This window comes from Triticum urartu, chromosome 4, assembly GCF_003073215.2.
Source record: "Triticum urartu cultivar G1812 chromosome 4, Tu2.1, whole genome shotgun sequence".
Classification (NCBI taxonomy): domain Eukaryota; kingdom Viridiplantae; phylum Streptophyta; class Magnoliopsida; order Poales; family Poaceae; genus Triticum; species Triticum urartu.
Genome location: NC_053025.1, coordinates 509515570 through 509534531, shown reverse-complemented (window position 1 = coordinate 509534531; position 18962 = coordinate 509515570). Strand labels below are relative to the sequence as shown.

Here is an 18962-nt window from a genome sequence, read left to right as displayed (position 1 = left end):
GCCGTCATTTTGATCTGAAGCACCGGATTATAACATATAACATGAAAAATGCCACATGACAAGAAATCATAACCTCACTGCCCAAAGTAGACAAGATGAATCCCAACGGAAAAACTAGACAAGGATCAAAGCTCAAATTAAAGATAAACTCATAGAAAAGGTTTCCGTCGATAGATGTCTTAAATAACATAGCCGGCTTGACCTAGATGGCAGCCGAGTAGTCTTCGTGCATGTGCCCCCAATGACTAGCCCACCTCAGTTGTCACTGTTTAACCCTCGCAGTGATCCGAAGCACATGACACCTAATTTTGCGAGATGACAAGAAACCTTTTTTTTAGATTTCTCACCAGAACTACAACCATGTACAACACAGCCTGCACGATATGTAGACGATAGCCAATCCAGGTGTGTCTGCTGGAGTCTAGTCACATGCATGGACGAATTGATCTTCCGTGTCTTGCAGGGATCGTCCAGGTACCAATGTATGTACTACTTCTATTAACTCACCCGACTTGCGGGGCCGGGGAGTGTGCCTATGGTTGGTTCTCAATTGCGGTCCCACATGTGTGTGCAAACGCAATATGATGCGCGTTCCATTCGGAGAGCGGCGTGCCAGACCGACCGACCGTCTGGGGTGCGACGCGAACGCAACGGGCGTGTTGTATACTCTGTACATGTGTACCACCGTTTTCTTGAGGCTTTGCTCCATGGCGCAATCCATGGATACAAAATTAGTATACTGTACTATTTAAAAGTTGAGGGTGGAGCTTTTCCCGCGTGGTAGGCGGGGCAGTTCCGCCTAGTCGGTTCGACAGAGACGCGAGAAGATGAGGGAGTAGGCTGCTGCAAACGTAGGGCCGTGTGATTTGACAGTGAGTTACTGCTGGACAGGTGGGGCCCTGATTTGACTTGCCATTATCATTTTAACTGCGGCGCTACGACCGGCTTGAGTCTCCCGATTCCTGACCACCTCCATACAGGTGCCTCTCCCGATGCTCCACCATGTAGAGGCTGGCTCTTGCTTGAGAGCCCACTCCTCCACTTTTTCCTTTCCTCTTTTCCCCAGATATGAAAAAAATGCCATGTAAAGCGGGCTTATAGCCCACTATTGTACTTGATCCTACAGGTTCTAAGCCTGCCACATAGGCATATAGTCTGATGTGGCAAGTTAATTAAGAAGAGACAGACTAGTTTGGTGACCCTGGGAAGAAATGGTGATAAGCGCGTGTACCTAGATGAAGCAAAGTTAGCAACAAAAAACTAAGCACCTATGCATTGGGGACTTGAGTTGCTAAGCCATTTAATGCCCATAGCACCTCATCTAAGCACCATTTCATTGGAAGAGCTCACTCCTTGGCAAATGCAATAAATACTACAAAGAAAGAAATAGAGAGAAGTAAACAAAAAATACTCTTATAGCCAACCTTATAGCTAACCTTGTTGTATGAGTGACTAAGTGATGACTATGTATGACATGCCAAAATCAGATAGCCTAAAGCACCATGTTAAATCTCCAATGGCACGGCCGTGTGAGCGAGGCGACGGTCGTGGTAGGCGTTACCATGATACGGGTTTCTGGCAGCCCTTGGATATGAGATCGAACGGTCGCATGCTAAGTTGCTGAAAATTTGCAGAATAACCCTCCAGGATAGGATACTCACCCATAGGTCTAGAATCACGCCATGCAATCGTTCGATCTCAGATCCAAGGGCTCTCGGAAGCCCGTATCATGGTAGAATGGAAAGCTCGTATCACCTATAATTTTCCCGACGCTTGACATGACATCGAAAGCCATTTAATTGGGCGTCGAGTAGACATGACATCTAACTGGGCCCCCATAGTACTGTGCATGAATCCATTTATCCACCAGACAAGCCACAACCCTGCCATTCGCACGCCCCCCACTCGACATGTTTACAATCGATAAACCGCTCCTAGTCGTCCTGTCCTTTCACATTACGGCAGTTCCACTAATCCTAACCCTCCTCCCAAATCCATGGTGTCCCAAATCTCCATGATCGGCGGTGAGTACAAGGTTAGAACCATCACCAGTGATGAGTTCGATGTCATCTACACCCGTTCTTCTGCAACGGTGAAAGTATGCCTTGCTTGCTTCAAACACATGTTCGAAAACTCAAATGATGAGTGGGTCGCTGGGCTAGATGTTGAGTACACCACAGTCTTGGGAAGCGAGAAGAATCTAAAGGAGCCAGAGAAGAAGAAGCCTGCCGTGATCCAGGTTTGCGTGCATGACTTATTCTTGGTCTACCACATATGCCATGCCGACATTGAGTGCGAGGAATTTAAGAAGTTCCTCAAGGGAGGCCGAGTCAAATTTGTTACTGTAGACTTTAGGAATGACAAGGAAATCTTGGGTCCGATAGGCCTCGTTGTAGGCGACCCTTTCGACCTCCAGAAGAAAGGGCTGGTGCCCTCCCTTGATCAGCCTTCAATGCCGACCATGGCAGGAGCCATGGTTCGTCCTTCGTACGGTGAACTAAAGAAACCTCCGCACACGTTTCATCGTGCATGGCAGTGGACTGTACTAGATATAGCCACATCCACTATGCTGCAATGGATGGCTACCTTTGTTTCAATATCTAGAAGGGTTGGATGAAGAGCAAGAGCCAAGTGTGCGGTTCAAGCAAAGAAGTATCGCCCAAGAGGAAGAGGGACAAGGACGAAGTCGAGGACGTGGATGAGGAGTCCGAGTAAGGTGGGAGTGTCGTTGCTCATGGTGGTTCTAATGCAGTGTCTACCGGATTAGTTGCTTAGTTTAATTTCAGGTGTGCTTAGTTTTATTTGAGGGGTGTGTTGTGCTGAGCCCCCAGCAGAACTATGTTATGTTTCTTCTCATTATATTTCGTACATTTCATCTTTTAGTTGGTATAGTACTACCACTCATTTCTTCACATTATATACGTACAATATATATGGCCAACATCATATAGCGAGCAATTTAGTTGTTAAAGAATTCCAGGGTCCTTAGTTTTGCCAAAGAATTCCAGGGTGTTTAGTTTTATTTGAGGGGTGTGTTGTGCTGGAGACCATTAACTTATCATTGTGAGAATCGGCTTATTTTTGTCATGTAACATGGTCAATGGGTTTGACGTGAAAATAACAATGTTTAATGGCATTTCTAATATACGCTGCCTCCCCCAGATTTTCTTTACAGAGGCAATATAGAACTATATGAGTGCCCTGTTAAATTTTGGAATTATTCCGGGTTCGTTTGGCCTTTTTTATACATTAATTGAGTTTTTGGTCATTTAATGTGCATAATTCAAATTTGAACTACAAGCACATGCTCCCGTGTACCAAAGTTGATTGAAAAATCACATGTGTGTCCTCGGGTGAATTTCTAGGTCACATGCAAGAAATGGGAATGAAATTCAAACATCTGGGCATCGTGGTTCGACTGAGAACATTGAGAAGCTTGCTTTTATAATTCTTGTAAATCCAAAACACGCCTGAAAATCATGAAACTTGGCATGGTGTCATGTCATGGTACTACCATGTTGTGGTAAAAAAATTGCAGAATAGGAACAAGTTTTGGTATAAGTTTCTTGCAAACCAGAGCTTCTCTCAAGAAGGCTCGTGGTTCTGAGAGGGAACGTGTCACCTTTGTGTGCATAATCCAAATTTTAAATACAAGCACATGCTCCAGTGCACCAAAGCTGGATGAAAAATCACATGTGTGTCCTCGGGTAAATTTATAGGTCTCATGCCAGAAATGGGAATGAAATTCAAACATCTAGGCGTCATGGCTCGGCTAGAAACATTGAGAAACTTGGTTTTTTAATTCCTGTAAATCCGAAACACGCATGAGAATCATGCAACTTGGATTGGTGTCATGACATGGCACCAACATGCTGTGGTAATTTTGTTGTCCTATTTGCAAAGGCGCACACATTAAGAATCAACAAAGTCATTTTGGAACAAGCGCTATCACGTTACAATCGGAAACATACGTATTATTGAAACCGTCGCGTTCTATTTACCATTTACGTGCCGCCATGTGTCCCCTTTTTTATTAGCTAGGAGGCGCCGTGCAGGGTAGCTATTTGAGTACGGGAGGCGTGCGAGCCCTTTGACCTCCATCTACTGTCCACCTCTCTCCCAAGGTCTCCATTAATGGCGCCTGAGCCTCTGTTTAATGGCGTGGCAATGTCTCACTCGACTGAGATTTAAGAGAGAAAAAAGAAAACCTGAAAAGAAAATTTTGCATGGATCTTGATGTAAGATCCGATGGACCTATATAGCATCTACTGCGACTTATAGCAAGACTCATGAATATATATAAGGACGACGAGAGTGGATAATAATTGTCTTACATAATTAGGAAGATAATTTAAAAAGGCACATGCGGCTATGCCCGAAATACATAAGGGCAAAAGAAGAAGTAAGGCACATACAACGATCTGGCTCGCTGATCTCTACTTTCTTTATGCATTGCAAGTCGCAGAGACTAGTTCTCGCGGCGGGCAATGATCTCTTTCATCAGTTTCATGTCCTTAATACGCTGCTTGGTAGCATCCATGGATTCCTCCACCATCCTGTTGCGCTCGATGCGGAGCATGGCATTCTCGTCCATAAGTTTCTTGATGATGACGCCCGTCCTCTGCAACAAGGCAGCGGTCTCGAACTCCTGCTTCGCCCTTCCAGGGATCTTCGCCCTCAGTAGGTCACGCTCGCCCCGGAGCTTCGCAGTGCCCTCCCCTAGTTGCTGGCTGACGCTGGTAGCCTCGTCCTGCATCCTCGCCCAGCTGGAGATCTGATCCATCTGGCTATGGACAATCACATGCATGCGCATGTAAGAGTCCTCGCCTGCCCGCGAGAAATTTTCCCAGGCCGTCGCGGCGCGGCAGGACCTCCTTGCTGCTTCAGCGGTGCGGCGGGACATCTCTGCTGCTTCCGCGGCGTGGCCGGACCAGTCTACTACATCGATGGCGCGACGGGACCTCTGTGCTGCTTCAGCGGCGCGGTGGGACCTCTGTGCTGCAACTACTGCGCGACTGGACATATCGGCTGCTTTTGCAGTGAGGCGGGACATCTCTCGTGCTTCTTATTCCATGCTCACCTCTCCCTGGTGGAAATCTCTCAACCCAGAACTCACGCTGGCTATGGCTTTATTGACTTGATTGTTATTTGTGGATGAGGAGTTGAGGAGGAATGTGCAGCCATCTTAGCATAGTAGTATTTATAACCGAGTACTACTAATACGCTCCTCAGTGGGAAACCGTTTAGGTTGTGATCGGGGTGAACAGGTTTGCAATTAAATATAGCGTGGTAGTAGTAGTAGTAATATGGAATGTGACGAGATGTGCTCAAAATTTATTGACGGTTCTAGTTTCGAAGTGCGGCACTATTCCCGGATGGCATAACATCGGCACATTTTCTCAGCCGTGGTGTAGCATATGCCATGGTACTAGTTCTTTTTCTGCTGTTGTGTACGTGCAAAAACTGGCACCGTCGGATACATATCTTACGCTTGGCGTTCGACAGGAATAGCCTCGTGGTGAGCTATAGACTAGTCTTTTTTAGACGAATTACACCTATCTCTCGGGACTTCTCGCACGCACCATCACTCACGCACCATCACTGCTCCCTAGGTCGATGCCACCCACATACAGTTGTACTCTGAGAAGAGGTGCACGCATGCACTCGTCCTCTCTCACGCACACATCTTTAGCTACGAATTGTAGTGTTCTCAACCATCCGATTGGCTCTATCATAGGTTTCACGTTGCTCCTTGGCCTTGAGATTGAGAAGTTTAAAACGCGGAGGATAAGATGGAGGCGTGACGTTTTGGTTAATGTGCGGGCCACACACGGCACCAACACGACACAAGCTTCGTCTGCCTGGTACGCATGCAGTCGGGTCAGTTGTCCAAGTATAGACACAACCAGGCCCTCGTTGGTATCCGTGCCTCGACTTTGGCTGGTCATAGTGGAGAGTAGCATAGACTAGTTACTAGTCTATGTTACTAGTACCTTCATAGTGGGTAGTGTCATATAGTATATGCATAATTTGGCGACAAGCACTCTCTATATGTACCACCTTTTTTCTTTAATTACATCTTGTTAGTTTTGCTCCACGACGCAATCCATCGATACTACTACTGTACAAATATGTAGATTTTTTAAAAGGCTAGAGGGCGGGGCAGTCTAGCTTGGTCCTTTTCATGAGAGGCGAGGGCCTTTGCGATTTGACGGCTCATTACTGCTGGAAGGCGGGGCCTTGTGATTTGACTGCTCGTATAAATGTGCCGACGACCTGAGGAGGAGAAAAGAACCATGCGGTATACACAAGTTTTCCACTGGAGTACGACGGAGGAGCACGAAACACGGCCGCCCAGTGCCATATCCTCTACTCTCTACTCTTATTATATATTACTAGCAAGAGGCATTGTTCTATTGGTGATAAAGAATGATCTAATTTGCTAGTCATCTCATTTTTAGCATTGTTCTATTCATCCCTTGCGGAGAAGGTGACACGTGCAGCCAAACACTCGAAGCAAAATAAGAAACACAGGAGCAAAATAAGAAGGAGGATTATCACCCCAAAAAAAGAAGGAAGACGCACACACAAGTCTGGGGTACTGCTCTCGCTACATGAAGGGTTGCTGGCCGCGGAGTTGTAACTGCTTCTTCATCGCCTCCATGACCTCCATCTCCTTGCGCGTCTCCTCCACAATCTTCATCATTGTGTCCATGACGCGGGATTTCTCGACGCGAGCCTTCATCATCTGTTCCACGGCCGCATTACGTACCTTGACAGCAGTCGGGTGCTCGATGCGGAGCTTCGCCAACTCCTCCTTCTGTTCTATGACGAGGGCCTGCAACATCTTCATCGAGGAACTAATATTCTCATGCAGCTTCTTCCAGCTGGCGTTATTCTCCTTCAGCAGGTCGAGCTAGTGGCAGAGCTTCGCCTTGTCCTCCTGAAGTTGTAGGATTTCGCCGGTCGCCTTCTTCTCCGAGACAATGCTCTCCTTCAGCAGCCTCACCAAGCCGACGGTCAACTCCCCCTGCTCATTTAGCTCAATGGGCATGTCGTCGAGGCTCTCCTTTAGCAGCTGCACCAAGCCGTGGATGAACTCCTTCTGGTTATTGAGGTGCTTATTGAGCTGATCGGGCATGCCGTCGAGGCATAACGACTCCAACGCCGCATGTTCGCCTCCGCGTCTAGGGCGCTCCTTGGAGCCATCGCCTGCCCGTGAGAGATCTTTCGAGGTATCTGCGTGGCGGCGAGCCCTCTCTTTTTTTCCACGGCCTTGGTTGCCACTCCCTTGTTACGAGTAGTTCTCGACCTAGAGCTCTGCACACCGGCCATGGCAAGGACAGACGAAGAAGGAGGACTTATGAGGAGGAATGTAGAGTAATTTTCAGTTAGGTAGTTCCCCTTTTTATAACCTAAGTACTAGCACTAGTACTAAAACCTGCATAGTGGGAACACGTTCAGGTTTGGTACGTACTGGTAGGTGTGAGCAGGCTTGGACTTAATCGTAGCACTAGTACTTTTGAATGTGATGGCAACAAGGTAAAGATTAATTGATGGTTTTTTGTTTCGAGGCCCGAAACGGCTCTCGATGAGTTTAGTGGAACATAAATTTCAAGTAGACTACACTGCTCAGATGCGTAAATATTATGTTACTGTCAAAAATTGGCACAAAATACGAAGGAGACAAATGGAAGTACTACTAGCAACCCATGATTTAACTACTCACATGCGCGCAGTACTACGCGCATGTCTTTCTTCCGCCTCACGTCCACTCAATTTGCATGCACTGTACTAATTGACCATCAATGAAGTGAAGGACTTTACACGCATCAAATTATCACATGGGTTGGACCTTGTTACAAAATTGCGTCCACCCGTGTACCCGTGTGTGCGTGCGAGGGAATGAGTGCGTGCGTGGCGTGCGTGCACATCTTCACTTCGTGCATGTACCACCAGTGCGGCTCGAGCAGGACGAGTACATTCTTCTGGAACCAGCAGCACGTCATTGTGATCAATCCACACAAGGATGTCGCCACAATGCCTCCACATGTGCCACGTGGCTTCATGAACTATAAGAGAGACACTGTGTAGCGTGCCATTGTGTTTTGCACATACTCGAAGTATTAGTAAGGTACACGTGCATTGCATGAGTCAGATTTTTCAACCAAATTACGAATAAATACCACACTGTAGCATGTAAGCTCTGAGTCATATATGCTTGATGTAGACCTTCGTTTAATTCTTATAGTTCATCTCATTCAAAATCAATTAGTTTTTATAAAAAACCTAGAGCCTCTTTGATCCGTAGGATTTCCAAAACGTGGGAATAGGAAGAACATTGGATTAGAGTGGAATGTCGTCTTGAATCCTATAGGATGGTACGAGTGTTTGATTGTGCATAGAAAAAACGCAGAATTCTTTCAACGAGGTTTGAGTTGATGGGATGTTTCCTATGAAATCTAGTGCAAATGAGTCATATGGAAAAATTCCTATGGTTTACAATCCGACAAATCAAACAACCAAGATTGGAAAAATTCCTAAGGATTAGAATCCTCCAAAATTCCTTCGAGAATCCTTTGAATCAAAGAAGCCCTTAATCTATTTTATGATTCATGGAATTGTGCGTTGTAAAGCATAAAGTAAAAAACAAATAATGGCAATTCAACTATAAAAAAAGTTTGGGCAGTTATGATACGGAAGATTCTAGAACAAAGGAGAACCACTGTTGTTTTGAGATTTGTGCATGATGCTTAAGTTCAACCATGGAGTCTGGTAGATTGTACATGTGGCAAAATCTGGTGGGGGGCTACAAGATGGTGCGATGGGCCAAGTGGAGGGAGACTATGAAGGAGTGAACAACTACGAGATCGATATTTGGAGAGAGGGGGCGAGAACATGCACTGTTGCGCGCAGTGGCGGAGCCATGAATAATGTCCCATGAGCTAGGGGGCCAAGCATTGCTAATCCTTTACGAGGAGGGCCAATTCATCAACTTAAACCATTTTTACTAGCAATTGTCTAATGATCACATTCATATTAGCCTTGATATATAGTGATGTTAGGGGGGCAGGGCCCTTGCTGCCCCTATCTTCGCCATTGTGTGCGCGTCTGAGAGATGAAGCGGAAGGGATGGATGATGAGAGCGGCGTTGGATATATAATTAATGTGGGTGTATTAGCTATATATGTAATCCTATATAGAGAGGTATAGATTGATCGATGTGGACGTGGGAAAGAGGGTGAGACCTCACTCGATATATAGATTGATCGGTTTATGTGGAAAACTATGAAACGCCTAGCTATATACACACACACATAGAGGAACATCGATCGTTGCGCATGCACGTGAGAGATAAAGAATGCCCGATATGATGAAGAGGGGGATGTGTGTGTGTGTGCCTTCATGGGAGACCTACCTAAAGAAAAAGATTGCATGTGTGCGATGGATAATGCCGACTGGTAGTGTGTGTGCATGCATGCACGAGAGATAGTTAGTGGTACAATTATAAAGAGAAGACCAATGTGTGGGTGTAAAAGACTAGGTGAGGTCATAATCAATGTAAAGTTGAATTCAAATATTTGAATAAGAGAGCATGATGTTTGAAACCCATGCATGCATGAATATAATGGAGATCTGCGCGGTGTGGTTTGGAAACGAGCATGTTGTAATGTATACACATTGAACAAGGTTAGACTAGTTTGGATTTGAGATATCGATGGCAGAAATCGTTTGGCCACATTGCATCCGTGCATGGACACACTATTCTAATTAGAGATGATGGGTGGCTTTCGCATCACATATCTATATCTATACCCCTATATATATATATACTAGTACAAATGCCCGTGCGTTGCACCGGGCAAAAAATGAAATATAACCTGCTCCACGTGCCATTATGCAATATATTTTTAACTATTTTTTGCAAAAGTCAGAAATATGGTTACACTGAGTATTTCTTTTTGTATGATGAAATTTGGACGTCAGAAATAAGACTACATGTCCACTGATCTTCTAAGACTGCTCACTCCACTTGTTGAAAGTTTACAACACATGACAACATATTCGGCAGCAGGGAAAAACAAGTAATGTTGTTATCGAATTATAGGACCATGCTGTGCTCTGTATGAGATTTGGTATGTTTAAGAAAGGTATCTCTCAGCTGCATCCTAGGAAAATGAACAGATATTATCAAGTTGCCATACTAAATTCCTCAAGACAGTAACCGATAATTATGCGTAAATTATATACTAATATTTACAACGGGCATATTCGAGTGATTCATTAAACAAAGAACTACCTTCATCATTAACTTTGGATCCTTCAGGTTTCTCCTGAGCGCTTTAGTGTAATGCTTCACTGCTTCTGGGTATTTTTGCGGCTTAGAGAACTCACTAAACACAGAACCTCATCATTAACTGCCCCAGACTATTAGGGGCAAAAAAGTAGTGTTAATAGTATAATTCACACAGCTTACCTTTCTCTCGCTCCTCATCAGCTTTTTATGGATCATAATACTCTTGTTGCTTGAGCTCCTTCTTTGCTCGTTTAGCATCATTTAGTCTTTTCAGGGTACCTAGGTTTGATGCTCAGTTATAGCCTTCTGGAATCAACAGCAACATCGTAGTCTTTGGAAGACTTGGCAAGATTGACAAGAGCAGTTGCTTTCCTTGCCAGTGCCCTTGAGACCATCTTGAAGTCAGCACAGTTAGCATGAAGTTCCCTTCCCCTCTCAACAACCGTATCACAATCCTTAATGCAATCATCATACTGGTATTTGGAGAAACAGAATATTAGCTCTCAAATCACCAGAGGCATAAGTAATTCGAGAGGGCTCCCGATTCCAATAATTAAGTTAAAACATGTGGCAGTGAAAAATCATAGCAACACTACTGATTTACGAAATCTGCGGTTCATTCAAGCCCTGTAATATCATACAGAGCAAGTCTAAGCCCCCAAAAGGTAAGAAGGCAGATATATAGAGATAAATTCACTGTTGTTATTAAATATTGATGAATGTGTAAGGATCGCCTCGACGGTGAAATCAGTCTAACTACCAGTAGTCTCTATCAAAATATACTAATGTGTCTCTAAAACACCCTCGCCTGTGCTCCGAGCCACCGCTGCTGATGACGCCTCCTGGCATCATTTTCTCTTAACTCGGTAAAATATGTTTCCAGTTTTACACATGTGGTTCCAGCAGTGTGAATAATTTAAGACAGAATGATAAAAGCACAAGTGCTGCTATATTTAATCCTACAAAAACAATTCAAGACATGTTTGTACTGAATATGTTAAATGCTAATACCGAGAGCGTACCAATTCATTAAGAAGGGTGGTGAATTGTGAGCAGACAACGCTAGAAAGACAAAGCCTTTAAGATGTCCTTTTGAACATGAGATGCAGATAGTTTGTATTTACTGGATAGGTTGTGCTCCTGCCATTTATACCTAACAAATGATACAAGTTCCCCAGTTGCATCCAATTTTTTAAATAAAGATGTCAGAGTTAAGTTATTTACAAGGAATACAAATCTGCATCTCAAACTCAAAGGTGCAGCATACAAGATTTTGTTCACTCATAGTAACACAACTTTTACAGAATTCATACAAACAATTGACTGAATGGCACTCTCATTGAACAGGCATTATCAAACACGATCATAAGCACAGAACAAACTCACCTCCATCTATCTCTCTGAACCAGCAAAGACATCTAAGCAGCAGCCACCGCCACTGCCTACCCCCGTACCACCAGCAACAAAAGTAGCCCGCCTAATGAGACATCACAGCTTCAAAATGTTGGGGATGGATGGTAAACAAGCAGAAATGTTATGTACCTCTGTAGTCTGCGCACCAGCTGCCTCACGAGACCGTGACACCTCACCCTTTGCTTCCATTTCCTGCACCACAATAGCCTTGTCCGTATCCCTGACCAGCACCTCATCGGCCTTCGTCTCTGGTTGATGCGCAGGATGCACCTTGGTTGTGTCCCGAACCACCACCTCCTCACTCTTCACCTCTGGTTCCGGCACCTCAGGTGCTTCAGACACCACGACATCCTGCACCACGGCGTGCGCTTCCGTTCTCACATCCACCTTACCCTCTTGTTCCAGGTCAACAAATTCAGGCGGTAAAGCATCATCCATGATCTCCTCCCCGGCCTCGCCCATGCTGCCATCATCAACATCCTCGATGGCACGCTCGACCAGCACCTCCGACGTGCCCCCCTTCTTCCCCTTCTTCTCCTCCTCGGCCCAGCATGGAGGCCTACGTCATCGAAGCTCCAGATCAAGGTTTTGTGGAGGAACGCGCCCCGGCTCCCAGCGGCTGCGAGGGCCTCCATAGGCGTGGGATAGGGCCAGCGTCATGCGGAGGTCGAGGGTCACCAGCCTTACCAGCTCCAGAACCACCCCTCCCCCTTGGCGATCTCCTTTGTCACACAGCCGACAGCTCACCGCAGCTTGTGCATATACTCAAACACCTTGTTTGCGTCCTTGGCCTTCACGCTGACCTCAAGGAGCGCGGCGAGCTCGAGCTCTTCCGGCGATGCAGCAGAGGCCGTCATGTGGGCCTCGACCGCGTAGGCCTTGCCAGCCTCTCCGGCACGCTGGAACGCGGCAAGCACGGTGCTGTAGGACCGGAGGCGTGGCACGAGCCCGTACTTCTGCCGCATGGAGGAGACGAGCCTGAAGGCTTCGTAGGCGCCCTCCACGTCTGCAATGACGATGCAGGTGAGTGAGGTGATGGTGGCCTCGGATGGGGGCGCCCTGACCTCCAGCATGCTGGCGAACACGCGCCGCGTGGCGGTGGCCGGGTGAAGGGGAAGACGGTGCCGTCCACGGAGACCAGCAAGTGGAGGAGCTGATTGTACTGGTGTGCGGCGAGCTGGAGGTCAGGCACCGCGTCCGGGCCGGAGACAGCCGCGTCGAAGGTTGCCATGGCGGCCGCGGCGTCCCCGCGGCGGGTGCAGTCGATGACCGTGCGCCCCTTCCAGCCGGTGGATAAGATGAAGAAAGGAGCGCAAAATGCAGGGGTTAGTTTGCAAAATCGAAACGTTTTTGCAGATCCACTTATGTAGGGACTGCGGGTTGAATACAGAAAATAGTAGGGGCTTTTTTGAAAAACTGGCGCGACGGTGAACCCGGAGACTCAATCCGTGCTTTATTATTAGGGATATATATATATATATTATTTTACATTTTTAATATAGTGTGCGGATAACTTTAACTTTGAAAGATGGTCGTTGGATGAGGCCAATCCGATGGTGTAGAGCTGGAAAATTTGAGCACTACTGGCCGTTGGATATCATCTAGATTCCACCAGATTTTGCCACATGTACAATCTAGAAGACTCTATGGTTGAACTTAAGCATAATGCACAAACCTCAAAACACAAGCACTTCTTCTTTGTTCTAGAATCTTCCGTATCAGAATTGCCCAAATGTTTTTCTACATGATTTGTTTTTACTTTATGCCTTACAACGCACAATTTCATGAATCTTAAAATATATTAGCTTTCTTATAAAAAGAAGATGATTTTGAATGAAATGAACTATAAGAATTAAATGAACATATAAACCATGCATTTATGACTCAAAGCTTACATGCTATAATGTGGTATTTATTCATAATTTGGTTGCCAAATCTCATGCGTGTAATGCACGTGTACCTTACTAGTCTAAATGGTGTCTGTGTGTGTGTTGTGCGTGTTAAAAACATTGTACGTAGTATATCATACTAGTCTAAATTGTCTTTTTTCTTTTGGATACACATTAAGCTTGTTCTCCCGAAATTTCAAGCCGCGCCTTGTTATGCCGAAATTTCAAGCTAGCGTCTCTGTCTATTGTGCTGCGATACTCCTGCCTCTTCAACCCGCGCCTTGTTACCCCGAAATATTTAAGATAAATCTCTGTCTCGTTGTGCTCCAACAACTCCCTCCATCTCAACCCGCGCCTTGCTATTCCAAAATTACAACACGCGCGAAAACTCCCACCTCCTGTGAAATCCCGACACGCGAAATGCCCGTGATACCCCTGAACCGAAAGAACCGCCTCAAATCAGTGGGGGTACTTTCGTAACTTACCCCACATTTTGGACAAGCGCGTCCCTAAGCCATGGTTCCCCCACTCCCATCCCATCCACCCACCCATTCGTACACCGAGGCCGGCAAAACCCGCGAAGCCCCACACCCTCCTCTGTCCGCCACCCAGCCGGAGCCTCTTCTCTAACGACATCGTCCACAGCAACACCTCGACGTCCCTCATCCACCGTACCGGATGATGATATGTCATTGATCTGGTCATCCCGCCAGTTCAGCCACCCCGTCCTCCACCTCCAAGGAGCTGCCCCGATATTCCCCTCGTCTTTCGCACCACCTCCATTCCCACACCGTTGTCTTCACCTGCACCACCAGAAGAGCATGATCATCACCGTTTCCTCGGATGAAGCTGCGGCCTAATCGGCGCCACCAAAGAGGTTGTACACTAATCGCCGCATTTTCTTCTTGATTCGATCTCACGATGCTGCTGGCGCTCGGTCTCAAATTGACACGGCACGGCTCCATCCACGGCGGCGTCGCCGGCCACTTCCTCCATGGCGTCGCTCCCTCGGCGGCGACGTACACATCAGTAGGAGTTGTTGCTGCTTCAGCTCTTGCTCGCGTTGCTGCTCTGCTCTTGCTCTGGGTCCCCTACCTGGTCTGCTCTTGCTCACGCTGCTGCTCTCGCTCTTGCTCTTTCTTGTGATGCTACTCCGATTTAGCTACACTTCAGTTGATTGAATTGACTTTTGGGTCAATCGATTTTCAGGGGGTAGGGGGCTCACCGGAGTTAAGGAAGAACCAGCTGCAGCGGGGAGGGGGGCTCGCCAGATAGGTACGCCACTATCTATCTTAGGGTTCAGGGTGGGGGCAGTGGTCGCCGGCGGTGGTGGGGCCGTCGCGTGGGGATCGCCGAAGAAAAAGCTTGACATGGGGGGGCCTACAGGAATGGCCGGGGTGGCGGCGGACCGGCGGTGGGGAGTGTTTTCGGGGCGGGCGGGGGGGCGGCTGTTTGGCCGGTGCTGGCTGGCGGCTCAGGGAGTGGAGGTTGAAGATGAACTGCAGGCCCTTGATTTCGTATCCGATGGCTGCAAAATCAACTGACCAGAGATGAAAAAGTCAGTCGACTGACATGTAGCCTCACCTCTGGTGTGTTCAGTTTCGACAGTAAAATTCAGTTTCGACAGCAAAATTCAGTTTCGATAGTTAAGTTCAGTTTCGACAGTTAAATTCAGTTCCGACAGTTAAGTTCAGAGATGAGCGGCTGATGTATACATCTAGCACTTTGTGGTTATGTATTTTACGTCATCTATTGGAGATGCTATTAGAATTCCACTCAGGTTAACGTTGTCTCTCTTGTCCTGCGTCAGCCTCGGCGTCGTACAACTCACGGGAGCTGCTCCAACGACGAAACCCTCCATCACAGCGGAGTAGTACCTCGGGCTCCATCTCTAGGCGCCTAAGATCTTCTTCCCCTCCTCCGATAGCCAAGTCAGCCGGAGCATCCTCACCGGCCTACCCAATCACGCCGAGATTGACATGGCTTCGCCAAAGAGGTTGTACACTTCTTGTGGTTTGACTTAATCTCACCATGCTTCTTTGCATCCTGTGATCTTCCAATTCTTGTGAACCAAACACCTAGATTGGCAGAAATCCTGTGTTTTTAAATTCTCTGTTTTGCACGTGCATTCCTATCCTATTCCTGTCTATTTCCTATCCCTGCATTGTTAGAATCCTCAAATTCAAACAAGCCCTTACACAATTACTTCTGTTACAGATATGTGTCAAAGAAAACCTTGTGTGGTTTGTCCTGCTCCTGCGGTGCTGTGTTCCACCCTAGCTCAGCTGCTCCAACGACGAAAGGGTTCACCACAGCAGGGATCCGCTCTCTAGACTGTCTTTCGCCGCCTCAGATCTTCTTCCCCGCTATCGGCAGCCACGACAACTGCATTACCATCATCAACTGGGCAGATGACCTGGAGGACTACGCGGGTCCGCAATAGAGGTCGCACTCTTTCGTGTTTGCTTACGTTATGCATTGCTTAATATGATAACATGCTACTTTATCGTCGTGTTCACCTATTAGACTCCGACTCAGGTCCAAACTTATGCTGAAACTTGAATTTTTAAATGGTTGTGGGGTACATATTGGGGCAGCAATCAGTACTATCTGTCTACTATCTGGTTAATCTCGGGTGTCTACTATGAGTTTCATGTTGGCTGCAAACAAACTTTAAAGGAGCCATTATCTGTATATTTTAACTAAAGCTATTATCTGCCTGCTATCATTTGTTTTGGGTCTATCCACAGTTTGCTACCATCACTCTGGATTTGTGCATGCACTCCTGACATAATCTCACTATGTTTTATTCCTATGCATGTCAGTTATTTTGCACTATGGAACTGAACATTTAGAGCAAAAGAGACGAGCCTTGCGTGGCAATAAAATTTCATGCAGACGTCGCTCCATGGTGGGCGCAAAGGCAGCCCCCCTCCACCCATTTCAGATCGTAATCAAGAGGAAGATAACTGTTTTGAGGGGGATTCAGAAGCAGAAGACAACTCCCATTTACCCCATGAGGACTTTGCTCTAACTTGGCATGCTGATGTTGGTAAAATCATGCATATGGTGCCTTGCATTGCTTACTGTATACATCAAAGATGTCATCTGCTATGTTTACACATGCTTTGTGTCAATGCCATCTGTTTAGTTTCTTTATCGTATATGTGAATCATGCAATGCCATCTTGTTTAGCCAGGCATCATATAGGTGAATTTTGCAATGCCACCCTAGTTAGCCAGTCATCTTATATGTGAATTATATCATGACATCTTTTTTTATTACGTGTTAAATTTGTCAACAATTTTAGTGCATTCAATTACTCTTCCTGTGCATCAGCCATTCGACACGGTCATGGAAAAATCTAGAGTGGAAACAAGGTCTTCAGAGCAGACAATGCTATCTGACGAAGCACATGTCTTGCTAGTTACAGATAGCCCCTCAGAGGAGGATTCAGAGACGGATGACCAGTCCTATCCCCCCCGAGGTGTATGCTCTAACTTGGCTGGGTTATGTTGCTCATATCATGTGTATGGTATCTTGCATTGCTATGTCATTTGCTTAGTTTAGACATGCTTTGTGTGAATGCCACCTGTTTAGTGTCTAATTACCATATATGTGAATTATGCAATGCCATCTTGTTGCAAAACATTATATATGTGAATTATGTAATACTATCTTGTTGCAAGGCATTATATATGTGAATTATGCAATGCCATGTTGTTTACCCAAGCGTCATATATGTGAATTATATCATGCCATCCTTTTTTGTATTTTTCATTACTTTTGTCGACAATGTTTGTATATTCAACTGCTCTCTTCCTGTGCATCAGCCATTTGCATTGGTGGTGGAGAAATCTGGAGTGAAAACAAGGTCTTCAGAGAAGACAATGCTACCTGGTGAAGCAGATATCTTAATGGTTACAGATAGCTCTTCAGAGGAGGATTCATTGGCATATGACCAGTCCTATTATCCCCCTGAGGTGTATGCTCAAACTTGGCAGGGTTATATTACTCATATCATGCATATGTTGTATTGCAATGCTTAGTTTTTTACATCATATACATGATATTGAGTGCCATCTCCTTAGTTGACACGTCATATATGCGATTGCCCTCTGCTCACTTCCTTAGTATAGAAATCATATATTTGAATTATATCATGACATGATGTTTACATAGACAGCATGTATCTGAATTATGGCATGCCAACCCATTTTCTAAAGACATAATATAGTTATATCATCTCATCCTATTCACACTTTACATAGTCATCATATTTTGAATTATGTCATTCTATCTATGAATTATATCATGCCATCATGTTTCCATCGACGGCATGTTTGTGATTTATGGCATGCCAACCACTTTCATAGACACACCGTATATTTATATCAGGTCATCCTGTTTACATAGTCATCATATTTTGAGGTATGTCATCCTATCCTGTTTAGTTAGCCATCATACATGTGAAATTGTGTCACGCTATCATGTTTAATTAGCCATCATATATGTGAAATTATGTCCTGCTATTCTGTTTGGTTAGACAACATAAATGTGAATTATTTCATGCCCTGTTTTCTTCCCTACTATCCATTGCACCTGTCTATCTTACAATGTATGTACGTTCAATTACTTTTCTTGTTTATCAGCCATTTCAATTGGAGGGGGTGATGGCAGTATCTATGGGAGTAAAAAAATGGTCTTCAGAAAAGATCATGCTACCTGTCGATGGAGATAGAACCACGGTTGTACTTGCCCAAAAACCAGCCCCACCACACATAACCCAGACTCACGCAGATTGTACTCCTACCCAGTTGGACAGAGAACCAGCTACACCCCTTCTAACCCCAACCCCAGCAGATAGTAACCCAGTTCCCGTTGACACAACACCGTCTCCACCATAGAGCACCCAAACACAAGCAGTTAGTAAGGCAACTTCAGTGCCCAAAGCACGAGGACCACCACTCCGAACCCCAAGTCAATGCTTAAAGCAGAAGAAGAATTGTTCTCAGGTCAGGTTCCATAGCTATGGTTCATACTACTTTGCTCTTGCATCACTGTATTTACCCATACCAACTAATTTCAAATTTGGAGGATGCAATTGAAACTCCAATGGCGCAACAGGTATGTTTTAAACGTGTTTCTTTAACGTGTTTGCTATTGTAACTTGCTCTATGTTGATTTCAGTTTCAATTGAATAAACAGTTATATTCTCATGCCATGCACCTTACACACTACAAAAAAATACACTTCCGTGATGATACGTGTTTGCCGCAGTAGGTCACGTTTTCTGTCATGCATGTACATCCATGACAAATTTATGACAGAATCAAGATAGGCATACCTGTGTTGTCGTAGAA

At 45.6% G+C, this 18962-nt stretch overlaps 1 protein-coding gene across 1 annotated transcript; it reads right to left on the bottom strand.

The window, feature by feature from the left end:
- Positions 1 to 11574: 11574 nt before the first annotated feature.
- On the bottom strand, positions 11575 to 12941 carry LOC125554832. The gene is made up of 4 exons (XM_048718233.1): positions 12794 to 12941; positions 12458 to 12716; positions 11840 to 12269; positions 11575 to 11774 (listed from the first exon to the last, which is right to left on the bottom strand). Exons 1-4 carry the CDS (start codon positions 12939 to 12941, stop codon positions 11661 to 11663), a joined length of 951 nt encoding a protein of 316 aa, XP_048574190.1. The 3' UTR covers positions 11575 to 11660.
- Positions 12942 to 18962: the final 6021 nt, after the last annotated feature.

Bases quoted from the DNA above. Each gene is read 5' to 3' on its own strand.
- LOC125554832 (XM_048718233.1), bottom strand. From the start codon at position 12,941: ATGGCAACCTTCGACGCGGCTGTCTCCGGCCCGGACGCGGTGCCTGAC. The intron at 12,717-12,793 runs GTTCGCCAGCAT...TCGTCATTGCAG, and splicing joins GCCACCGCCACGCGGCGCGT to ACGTGGAGGGCGCCTACGAA. The intron at 11,775-11,839 runs GTACATAACATT...ATGTCTCATTAG, and splicing joins CTGGTGCGCAGACTACAGAG to GCGGGCTACTTTTGTTGCTG.